This window comes from Chionomys nivalis, chromosome 1 (genome assembly GCF_950005125.1).
Source record: "Chionomys nivalis chromosome 1, mChiNiv1.1, whole genome shotgun sequence".
Classification (NCBI taxonomy): domain Eukaryota; kingdom Metazoa; phylum Chordata; class Mammalia; order Rodentia; family Cricetidae; genus Chionomys; species Chionomys nivalis.
The window spans coordinates 32,475,528-32,487,516 of NC_080086.1; the positions used below are offsets into that span (position 1 = coordinate 32,475,528).

An 11,989-nucleotide genomic window follows, 5' to 3' on the forward strand; every position below is an offset into this window, starting at 1 on the left:
AAACAGATCAGTGAAGAGTCTAATTCTTACCAGCTTAAAAAAATCCCAGGAGAAAACCTAGCTGAGAAGAGAAACGAGTTCAACAATAAAAACTCAAAGATACCGAAGAAAGCATGAGATGATGGGACGATCTAGTATGTTGCTCATGGATTGGCAGAATTAATGTGGTAAAAATGGCTACATTACCAAATGCACTCTAGAAATTCAATGCCAATCACCATAAGAAAATCCGATTCCACAGTACTAAAAATCATTTGGCTCCCACTGATCCTTTGACCTCTGACCACCCCTGTGAAGTGAGAGACACAGGATAGGTAGCTGAGTACCCCAGCCTCCCCATCTCCCACAAATCACCAACTGTCTCACAAGGAAACTTAGACAATAACTCTTAGCCAAGACCAACGAACTAGGGGAACACCAGGCACTGTTGTAAACAGCTTTTCAACATAAGAGTGCCCAAGCACTGATGCAAACACCCTTTTAGTATAAGAGTGCAGAGATGCATTACAAAGAGTAGGAACTCACTTTGACCCACTCATAACTGAATTTTTTTAAAACAAGATTTATTCATTTATTATGAATACCATGTTCTGGTTGGCTTGTATGCCTCTGGCCAGAAGAGGGCGCCAGACCTAACTACAGATGTTAGCCACTATGTGGTTGCTGGGAATTGAACTCAGGACCTCTGGAAAAACAGCCAGTGCTCTTAACTGCTGAGCCATCTCTCCAGCCCCCCTTTTGTTTTGAGACAGGGTTTCTCTGTGTAACAGCGATCCCTCCCCTTGCTTCTCTCCATCCACTTAGTTTTAGGAGGTGTCAGACAGGGGCTAATAACTTCTGTTTCTCCCAAGATTCCTGATGAAGCAGATGACCTTGAACTTTATTTGCAGATCCATTATGTTAGATGCACGTGGTTTTCTCCAAAGGATGTTTCTGATGCTATTGGCAGACGTGCTGCAGGTGTAATGGCTTTAGTGGCCTGACTATTAACAGTCTTTGTCAATGTAATTAGCTAAGATGAGGTCAGACTGGAGTAAGATAGGATCTTAGCCCAACAGGACTGAGGTTATGTGAGGAGAGACAATGAGACACACAGGGATGCTATGAGACCATACAGGCAGAAATGAAATCCTGTAGCTGGTTAAGAAACACCAAAGATTCCTAGCAGCTAACAGGACTTGAAGATTTCTACTCTCTGTACTTCAGAGAGACCATCATCCTGAAGATACCTTGACTTCAGATTTCTCACCTCCAAAACCATCAGATAGCACATTACTCTTGTCTCAGCTCACTCAGTTTGTAGTACTGCTTTAGTATCCATAGAATATGAGTATTCTAGCTGGGCATAGTCACAACCTTTAATCCCAGCACTCAGAGGCGGAGGCAGGTCTATATAGTGTGCTTGGGATAGCCAGAGCTACATAGTGAGACCCTGTCTAGAAAAAAACAAAAGAAGAAAATGAATATTCTGGGGATGGTGTCAATGAGTTATCCTCTTGTATCATCTGCATTTGAGTGTGGGTAGAACCTGAGACCTGTTTCCGTCTGGTATGCTCTGGCAGATGTGATGGAATGCCACTGCTATAACATTATCATAGTGCATTTAGCAACCGCAAGGACAGCTTCTCTTTGTTAAAAAAAAAAAAAAGGCCACATGGTGTCAGAAAACTTGTGTGGACTCCTTATACTTAATCCAATAGATAGTAAGAAGCTGGAGTTCTCAACTCTACAACTCTAAGGAAGTACATTCTGCCACCCCAGTGTGCTTAGGAGGGATCCAGAGAACAGGGCTTAACCGACACTGTGGGGTCAGGTTCGTCAGAGGTCAGCGAAGACTTCAGGCACTGTGGGTTGCACATCAGCAGTGCCTTTTTACTGTGTCTGGAGGTCTGTTGTGGTCTGAACACAAAGTGTGCGTTTGAACACTTGGTCTCCTGCTGGTGGCATTGTCTGGGAAGGTTATGAAACCCTGAGGGGGTGGAGCTTTGTGGAGGACGTAGATCACCTGTGGTGGGCTTTGACGTTCTCCAGCTCCATCCTGTCTCCCCTTCTGGACTGCTGACCATTGTGCTGAGCTGGCTCCATGCTCTTCTGGCCATACCTTCCTTGACACGAACTGTAAACCACAATGCACTTGCTTCCCTAACTTGCTTTTCTCAGGGAATTTTATCATCACAAGACAAATAAAATGAAGAGGGTTGATGCTATCCGTTGAGCTGAACCTATCAATTGGAGCACACATGGAGCCTGTACATCGCAGTGGCTTCTTTTTTACATGGTAGCTGATTTCCCATTGAGTAAGAATTCCAAAGAAAATGGGCAAACTTTGAAGACTTCTAAGGGCTTTTGGTGCCGACCACTGTGATGTGACATTATTTGTTTTCTATTAACTTATGCAGTCATCAGCCTGTGTAGATGGAGGTGACATAGATGTTGACTTCTCAAGAATGAATGACAAAGAACTTGTGTGCATCATGTTAAAACTGCCTGACTGGCCAGGCTGCGGTGGCGCACGCCTTTAATCTCATCATTTGGGAGGCAAAGGTAGGTGAATCTCAGTGATATCAAGACCAGCCTGGTCTACAAAGTGAGTTCCAGCACAGTTAGGGCTGTTACACAGAGAAACCCTATCTTGAAAAACCAAACCAAACAAAGCTGCCTGATTGTTACTGGGATATGCCTTACATACACAGATCTTAGCTGTGAATTCAACAGATGTTACTGAGCAGGTGGACTCATGGGTATACTACTTGAAGGTATAGGACATTTTTTTTCCTCCATTTCATAAAGCTCTCTCCTGATCTTTAAAGTCAGTTATCAGTTGTGTTCTATGAATAAATACTGGGGGAGTCATACACTATATATCTGTGTTCAGATTCTTTCAATGTAAGATTTTCTGATTTATCCATAATTTTGCTCATGCTTTGTTGATGTATTTTATTTCTGGGTTTAATTCCACTGTATAAGTATTTCAGGTTTTTTTTTTTTTTTTTTTTTTTTTTTTTTTTTTTTTTTTTTTTTTGAGACAGAGTTTCTCTGTGTAACAGCTCTGGCTACCTTGGGCCAGGTTGGGCTCGAACTCACAGAGATCCACTTGCCTTTGCTTCCTGAGTGCTGGGATTCCAGTTTTTTTATTTTAATTTTTAGTGTGCTATTACAAATGGGTGTTACAACGTCATAGTCTTGTATACATCATCAAATGTTACCTAAGTATTCTTGGGAATACTCTTTTTCCTCTTTCTCATGAATCAAATCCATAACATTTGAATGACCTTTGACATAATTTACCCCTGTAGATGAGATGATGGTTTGCTATCATGAGCCTTGGGATTAGGGAGGCTACAGCTTCTAAGGTCTACTACAAAGAACAACGGTACCCATGCTGGATAGCTGCACGTTGACACAAGCTAAAGTCATCTGACGAGCAGGAACTTCAATTAAGAAAATGGCTCTGGGGCTGGAGAGATGGCTCAGTGATTAAGAGCATTGCTTGCTCTTCCAAAGGTCCTGAGTTCAATTCCCAGCAACCACATGGTGGCTCACAACCATCTGTAATGAGGTCTGGTGCCCTCTTCTGGCCTGCAGACAGACTACTGTATACATAATAAATAAATAAGTATTAAAAAAGAAAAAAGAAAATGGCTCTGTTAAGATAGTGCTGTAGGGGGGCTGGAGAGATGGCTCAGCAGTTAAAAAGCACTGGCTGCTTTTCAAGAGGACTCAGGTTCAATTCCCAGCACTCACACGGCAGCTCTGTATCTGTAGTTCTAGGGAACCTGACACCCATGGTAAAAATACTAATGCACATAAAATAAATAAGTTTAAAACAGATGAAAGGCTATAGCTGTGTCTCAACAAAACTTAAAAAAAAAGATAGGGTGCTGTGGAACATTTTTTTTATACTATGAATATGTATTACCCTCATTGGTTAACAAAAAGCTGACAGGCCGGTAGTTGGGCAGAAAAGCCAAACTGAGAATGATGGGAAGGAGGGCAGAGTTGGGAGACACCAGCCAGCCTTTGAGCAAGCAGAACGTGTAAAAATGAGGTAATAAGCTATGAGTCATGTGGCAAAGCATAAATGGAAATATGGGCTTTGTTGTAAGAGTTAACTAGTAACAAGCCTGAGCTATTGCACTAGCGTTTATAATTTATATAAACCTCTGTGTGTTTATTTGGGACTGGGCAGTAGGGTCAGGGAAACATCTGTCTATAGTACAGTTGTAAGCTCAGGGGTGATGGCAAGTCTTTTTTTTTTTTTTTTTTTAAGTTTTTCGAGACAGGGTTTCTCTGTGGTTTTGGAGCCTGTCCTGGAACTAGCTCTTGTAGACCAGGCTGGTCTCGAACTCACAGAGATCCACCTGCCTCTGCCTCCCAAGTGCTGGGATTAAAGGCGTGCGCCACCACCGCCCGGCGTGATGGCAAGTCTTTAATCCTAGCATGCACTCTGGGGGCGATAGCAGATGGATCTCTGTGAGTTCCAGGACAGTCTGCTCTACAGAGTGAGGTCAAGGATATATCAAGAGTTGTTACACAGAGAAAACCTGTTGTATTAAAAAGTGTGTGTGTGGGTTTTGGCAGGCCTGTAAGGCATTTCCTTAATTAGCGATTGATGAGGGGAAGCCCAGCCCCAGCCCATTGTGGGTGGTGGTGCCATCACTGGGCTGGTGGTCCTGGGTTTTATAAGAAAGTAGGCTGAACAAGCCAGTAAGCAGTACCCCTCCTATCACCTCTGCATCAGCTGTGTCTCCATGTTCCTGCCCTGCTTGAGTTTCTGTCTTGACTTCCTTTGATGATTAATAAAGCCTAGGGCCGGAGAGACGGCTCAGAGGTTAAGAGCACTGGCTGCTCTTTTAGAGGTCCTGAGTTCAATTCCCAACAACCACATGGCAGCTCACAACCATCTATAGTGAGATCTGGCGCCCTCTTCTGGCCTGTAAGAGTACACGTAGATAGAACACAGTATACACAATAAATAAATCTTAAAAAAACAAAGCAAAACAAAGAAACCTTTCCACCCAGCTTGCTTTTGGTCTTGGTGTTCCACTGTAGTGATAGTAACCCATACCGTGAAAACTTCGATACCCCACTCATCAGTTATTTACAAAAACACTCAGCATGAAGACTTATAGTGGCTCCAGACTGAACAGAAAATTTCTCCACAAAACCAACCTCTCCTCTCTTCATTTTCTTCAAATCTCATCCCTGGAAGGTGAAAATTAAACGAAGAGGAAGTGATGTTTTCAAATCGCCAGTGTGTAGGAGGAGCCCAGTGTTGCTCCTGGACTAGTATAAACTCAGCTATAATGACAATTAAGTCCTTTCTTTCTAGGTAGTCCCAACCTCAACACTTTGCCACTGTCTCCAAAGAAGTTACTTAAAAAAGAGTGACAGCCATTATGTTTCTCAGGGAGCGTAGAATTCCCTTAGCAGAAAGTAACATACAAGTACAGGATTCTTAGAAAATTAGATAGTTGCTGGGCAGGCGGTGGTGGTGCATGTCTTTAATCCCAGCACTAGGAAGGCAGAGGCAGGCGGATCTCTGTGAGTTCGAGGCCAGTGTGGGCTACAAGAGCTAGTTCTAGAACAGGCTCCAAAGCTACAGAGAAACCCGATCTCAAAAAAAACAAAATAAAACAAACAAACAAAAAGTAACGGTCTACTAGGTTACTAAGCTGATTCATGATTAATTTTAATAAAAAGATTAGTAAAACAGATTTATCCCTTGGATTCTGCCCAGTGGTCTTTGAATGTAGATTAAATTGAATACATCCAGAAGAAAAGGACCTTGAGATTGATGAAGGGCTGACCTTCCTTACAGCTCCCAGGAGTTGATTTTTTAAAAGGCTTATGGTATATGCCACAAATCTAAAATCTGTATCTGCTATAATAAATACTAAAAACAAGGTCAAGTGTGACATGAGAGATTAATGAGTGTACCTTAGGAAACTAGACCAAAATAAAGAAATTATGAAAAATACATGATAATGATAAACAAGACATTTATTTTTCATATTCCTTTGGGGGAAGGGAAAAAGTCAGTTGCTCTATGAAATGCTGGTCCTTCTGGAAGAATTTCCACTTACCCTATAGAATTAGATAAACTTCTTGGCAACAGAGGGTTTTGCATTGGTAATTCCTAAGGAATTCCTCTGAAGAGTGGTTACAGGGTGAGCCTCTGTGAACAGCTTCGCTGGTGCACAGCCAGGCTCCCTCTCTGAGTGAAACTTTTCCCACACTGGCCACAGAGATAGGGTGTCTCTCCTGTGTGGATTTTCCCATGCAGAATGCAGTTGCCCCTGGTGTGGAAGCTCTTCCTGCAGTGGGAACACGCATAGGGCTTCAGACCCGTGTGAACTCTGATGTGGACAATCAGGCTTCCCTTCTGACTGAAAGCCTTTCCACACTGGTCACATCTATAGGGCTTCTCGCCACTGTGAACTCTTCGGTGAACAGCAAGGTTACTTTGATTCCGGAAGCTTCTCTGGCAAATGGCACATTCATAGGGTTTCTGTCCAGTGTGGAGTCTCTCATGCACAGCTAGACTGCCTCGCTGACTAAAGCTTTTCCCACACTCTTTGCACTGATAGGGCTTCTCTCCTGTGTGGATCCGCTGATGTGTAACTAGATTGCCTTTGGCCCTGAAGCTTTTTCCGCACTGGGCGCACTCAAAGGGCTTCTGGCCAGTGTGGATTCTCTCATGCAATGTTAGACTACCTTTCTGCCGGAAAGATTTCCCGCACTCCTGGCAATCATAGACCTTCTGCCTCACTCCAGGTGAGTCTTCCTGTAGTGTCTTAGAATCTGGGGACTTCTGTTCCACCTTCTCTCTTCTGAACGAACTCTGGAAATCCCAGCTTGAAGATCCTGTGGCCTCTGAGTCATACTTGTGGGCTTCTGTCATCACATCTGTAAAACGAGAGGGAAGTCATGTAAGATGCACCAACATGCTGAGCAAGAACAGGGATAAAGAAACAAAACCCTCGCAGGCATATTACTATGAACTTTGCATGCATAACTAAATCTTGAAAATCATCCTGAGATTGCTACAGATGAGAGCACAGGTCACATAACTATTAATAGATGTATTATCTGGGATTCAAATATTAGCATGCTCCATAGCTATATACTGCCTTTAAATTTAATGTAGCTTACTAGATTCTTGGGAGGTAGATATTATTATTATTATGTTTGTTTTTTTCAAGACAGGGTTTCTCTTTGTTGCTTTGGAACCTGTCCTGGAAGTAGCTCTTGTAGACCAGGCTGGCCTTGAACTCCTGCCTGCCTCTGCCTCCCGAGTGTGGGATTAAAGGCACGTGTCACCACCGCCCAGCTATTGTTATTTTTTTGGAGGGGGTGCTGGGAATTGAACCCAGGTCCTCTGGAAGAGCAGCCAGTACTCAACCACTGAGCCATCTCTCTAGCCCTAAGATGACTACTTTATAAGCAACTAAAAATAGGCTCATAAAATATGAAAATTAAACAGATAATCACAGAGCCTTTTACCTAAGTTTTTTTTTCTTCTCCCTTCCAAGGTTTAGGTGACCCCCAAATAGGTGGTAGAGTCAGGATATGAAGGGCCTAAAGCTTGAAAACCTCAAAAGCATCCCTTTAGAAACAAGCATAAAATCAAGTAAAGGAGAGACCAATTCAAGAGAGGCCCTGAGGCTTACACTGCCCCGGCTGCATGAAAGTCACCCAATTCTAGTCTGCCCTCCTGACAGTAGTTTATGATCTCAGAAAATAAGCAGCAAAATTTCAGATAGTTTTTGTCATGCCTCGAATTCTTACAGGATGCAGCCTCTTGTCTGTCCCATTACACAGATGAAAAGCCTGGAGCTTAAGGAAGTTATGTGACTTCTTTCGTAATGTAAATATGACTGGAATGTCTTTTTTTAAAAGTCACGCTATCTTTCAGTCTATTAAGCTATCGTAGAGTTGAATGAGTATTCATTTTCCGGGGGTCATCCTAGAGAAGCTTCTTCCTTGTTTCTCTCTTTTCATACTCAGTGATAGAGCTGAGAGTTAACGATACTCATTCGGCCTGGGACACCCTCAAGACTACCTCCATATCAAACTGTTGTCTTGCTTTGTTTTGACTATCATTTCCAATTCCAGCTTGTAGGCTTTCCCTGCAACCCTGCAGAACAGCAAGCTTCACCACATGAAAGCATCTTCTGCTCCTCTGAAGGTATCCCGGCAACCAGCTGACTCACTCACTGAAAAATGCTACATTCTGGGCATATCTTCCATGACAGTCCAGCAGGGTAGCTGTTGGGAACCCAAACATGTCCACTCCTGCTCTATGACGTTAACCACAGCTTCTTCATATGATTCTTCCATGGGCTGGTCTTGAGTACCTGGGGGACAGAAAATAAAATAAACCAAACCAAAGAACAAACAACAGAGGGCAGAATGGATAATTGAGAAAGATAACGTTACCAGGAGGTCCACTTTGGGGTGTAACACAGGAAATCAGGACTGCATGAGGTAATACCACTGCAAAGTGGGCAAAAGGGGCAGGGCTGACTGCACAGAGATGAATCTAGGAGCAAGGAGGCAGCGGGAAGCAGAGGGGCAGACAGGCGTGGACTTCTTCCCCAGAGTCCCCAGTTAAGGTCTCTTTGTTTGTACTTTGGTCTTGACATGTGACTGGGGGCCTCCACTTCCCAGGCAACTGTTGCTGATTCTACTCCTCAAGCCTAAGAAGTCAACCTTCAGCCTTCCTGAGTGGTATGAAGGAGGCGCTCCTTTCCAGTCCCCTCAAGTTACAAGGACCTAACAAAAGAGTTCTAGTTACCTTCTGGCAATTCTTAGCAGGCTCTAGATCCAAACTATCACTTTTCTCCTTTGGAATGTTTATTTAAGGATCAAATTCCTGGATTTGTACACTTTATTGATGCAGGGGTATACAGTATAATCTTTGTTTCAGTATGTCCAATCAAAGTGCTGGACTCCTAGCTCAATAAATGAGCAATCTGACGCTATAATTCTGTTTTATTAACCAAGCAGCTGATCCTTCTCCCCATTCAGCCGTACTATCCCTTTCAGCCACATTATTGTGATGACAAGAGGATTAACTTCCAACTTGGAGCACAAAGTACAGAGGGCTCCCCTGAAACGGCACAAATGCATCCACTGAGAAATACAAGACAGTATCGATGAAAAATAGAACCCACAAAATCCCGTGCACATTCACAAAGAAAAGCACTTGGTACCACCTCCCTGGGGTTGGACTTCTACCACTGGAGAGTCTAGAAAACATGGTGAGGTCAAAATCGTGAACAGAACGCATACTTCCACCTCTCCACCTGCTAAGAGGTATCTATCAAACATCCCCTCAACCGTGTCTTCAGACTCTCTGATCGACAGCAGGAAACTGCGAAGGGAGAACCGTGATCTCAGGTCAGAGCAATCAATCTCGAAGCTATTGGAAGAAAGTGGCTTCACGACACGAAACACTGCTTTTCCTATTAGAAATGCCATCACCGCTCAGAAGTAGGCTCTGACAAGACTTGGATCCTTGCCTTGGTTCCCTAGGTGTGTGATCTGAAGCAAAGCAACCTGAGAGATTGACTCGACTTTCTTCACTTACTAAACAAGTTAACACTATCTCATTAGCTTTTGGAAGAACTGATGACGAGAAAGTCTCCTACATTTGAGACACACCCTACACATTCAAGGCCTAAAATGGAGCATTCTCAGGAGAGAGGGGCTGGAGGACAGACAGACAGACAGGATGATCTTTAGGGTCTGAGGAAATCTTTAACGAGGCAATTGAAAGAGCTTTGTGGGTGAGGGCGAGTTACCCCCACACTGAACGCCACTCCCTTCGCATCTCCGTAGGCACGGACTCTGCACCCTCCTGGCCTAGCTGGACCTTCCTGTGGCCCCTCCCACGCTCGCGGGGCCCCCGACGTCGCAGCGGGGCCCTCCCGGAGCGGACCGCGGCCCACCCGCTCTCCGACCAGCGCACCCTTGTCAGCGGCTGGCGACTGCAGCCCGGCAGGCCTGGCCTGTTCACGAGCCCCGGCCAGGGCGGCGGGCTCATGACACAGGCCCCTCTCCCGGGCGCACAGACCCGGCCTGGGCCTCACTCACCGCAGCGGCGCGCGCCCGCCCGCAGACAGACAAAGCCGGCGCCGAGCCCGTAGCAGCCGCAGCGGCGACGAGCAGCGCCGGACCACAACTCCCAGGAGCCTGCGCGCGCCCCGGGGCACTGTGGGAAGCGCCGCCGCGGTGCTGCGGCAGAAACGCCGGAGGCTGGCGGGGCGCTATTGTGGAGGAGGGGTGATTGGAGTCTGGGGATGCCGAGTTCCTTAAATCTCGCCCGACTCAGGGTTCTCTGTAGGAGTTAGAAGCAGGAAGCAAGTATTTCGGACAAAGAATCGGGAACACCGGCTAGTCCGTTTATAATAAGATTTCTCCCCACCGCTAGGCTTCGGAACTTGGGTGCCACTTGGACTAGTTGCGTGACCCAGGGCGGGAATCTGACCGGTGGGGAATCCAGGGCACCTACACGGGGTCCGGGAGACCTTCGGAGCCGAGGGAAAGCGAGGCGACAGTATTCTCTGAGTTGGCATCAACAGTTTCTTCTTAACTGAAGAAGTGTGACCGATGGGGTGAGATTTGAACACTGTAAAAGTCACCAAGCTGATGGCAGAATAGCCCTCTTCCACAGAGCTGCCTTTGGGAACAGAAGCAGCTCCTCGGAGTCGCCCCCGCCCTGGGAGGGATGCGTGGATGCTGTTAAACATTCAGAAAATGAAAAGCTCCCTAAAGTGCCGTAAGCTTCCACCGACTGCGCTTTTTTATATGCGTTTCTAATAGCTTTTCTGAAGGGCTTTGTCTCCCCCTGGAGCCGTGACTTCTTTGCTGGCCCCCCACTCAGTAGACTTACTGTTGAGTGAAGGAAAGCCCTAAGGAATGTTTACTCTTGCAATGCCCCCCCCCCAAATCTACATGTGTTAGACTGGACAAAACATTTAACTTCACAGAATGCCTCTGTTCTGTGGGACCAGCTGTGGGGTTAGGACAAGTTCCAGATCCTGCCAAGACAATAGTTGACAAAGCTTTGGTAAGAAGAGATGGTTGTGAAGGGAGACCATAACCTTGTTCCCTTTATAAATCTGCAGATTCCCTTTTGGGGAAATGCATGCGTTTAGTTTTTGAAAAATTTGATCACATTTTGTTTAGGGTGGGGTGCCTTGCTGTGCATGTGGAGGTCAGAGAACAGTTTGTGTGAGTGGGTTCGCTCCTTCCACCAGGCACCGGGGATCGAACTTGGGTCGTCAGGCTTGGCAGCGAGCATTCTTACCTACCAGCTGCCTTACTGGCCTAGACCATTTGATAGAGTGGGTAGGACTGGGGTTGAAAGACTCAGATTAAGACTCAGCTCCCTGCATAGATCCTTGGTCCTTGCCCAGATCTTAAATGGGGTCTTCTAGTCCTCAGCTACCACTTGCATCTTAAGGCTAGCTCATCAGGAAGGAGGATGCCGAGGGCTAGAGGGAAACTCTCTTGGTGTAGATTTAGATACTTGTTTAAGACACGCTGGCATTTTAGAACACTAGGGGAAAGAATGATAGATAATTCAGAAAATGATGTTATGACAGTTTCACTATTTGGATGTCAAATACGTTCTATGAACTCCTTTGCTAAGTCACTCTCCAAATAGATTAAATCTGGAATGTAAAACCCAAATCCATAAAAGATTTAGAACAATTGAATCTTAGTGAAGAATTTCTTTTTTGCAACCACGATAACAACAACAACAACAAAAGATTAAAATTCAGCACTCTCTTTGGCCGCACCATTACATGAAGACAACTCATGACAAAGCTAGGGGAAACCCCAGTAACATACACCATGTAAATCAACAAGACAAGGAAACAACATGTTATTAGAAATATGGCCAACGACAGCAGCACACACCAAGAGAAATAAGTAAAAATGTCGAGACTCACTGTTCACTAAAGAAAAGAGCCAA

General features: G+C 45.0%; 1 protein-coding gene across 6 annotated transcripts; it reads right to left on the reverse strand.

Moving 5' to 3' along the window:
* Nucleotides 1–5,985: 5,985 nt before the first annotated feature.
* Znf32 (zinc finger protein 32) lies at nucleotides 5,986–10,196 on the reverse strand. 6 transcript variants are annotated; one of them, XM_057783710.1, is made up of 3 exons: nucleotides 10,102–10,196; nucleotides 8,221–8,360; nucleotides 5,986–6,909 (listed from the first exon to the last, which is right to left on the reverse strand). In XM_057783710.1, exons 2-3 carry the CDS (start codon nucleotides 8,288–8,290, stop codon nucleotides 6,164–6,166), a joined length of 816 nt encoding a protein of 271 aa, XP_057639693.1. In that variant the 5' UTR covers nucleotides 8,291–8,360; nucleotides 10,102–10,196; the 3' UTR covers nucleotides 5,986–6,163. The 6 variants fall into 6 exon arrangements, with proteins under 6 accessions (XP_057639693.1, XP_057639702.1, XP_057639711.1 ...); XM_057783719.1 differs by having other exon boundaries at nucleotides 9,977–10,102; XM_057783728.1 differs by lacking the exon at nucleotides 10,102–10,196 and adding an exon at nucleotides 9,810–9,887.
* Nucleotides 10,197–11,989: the final 1,793 nt, after the last annotated feature.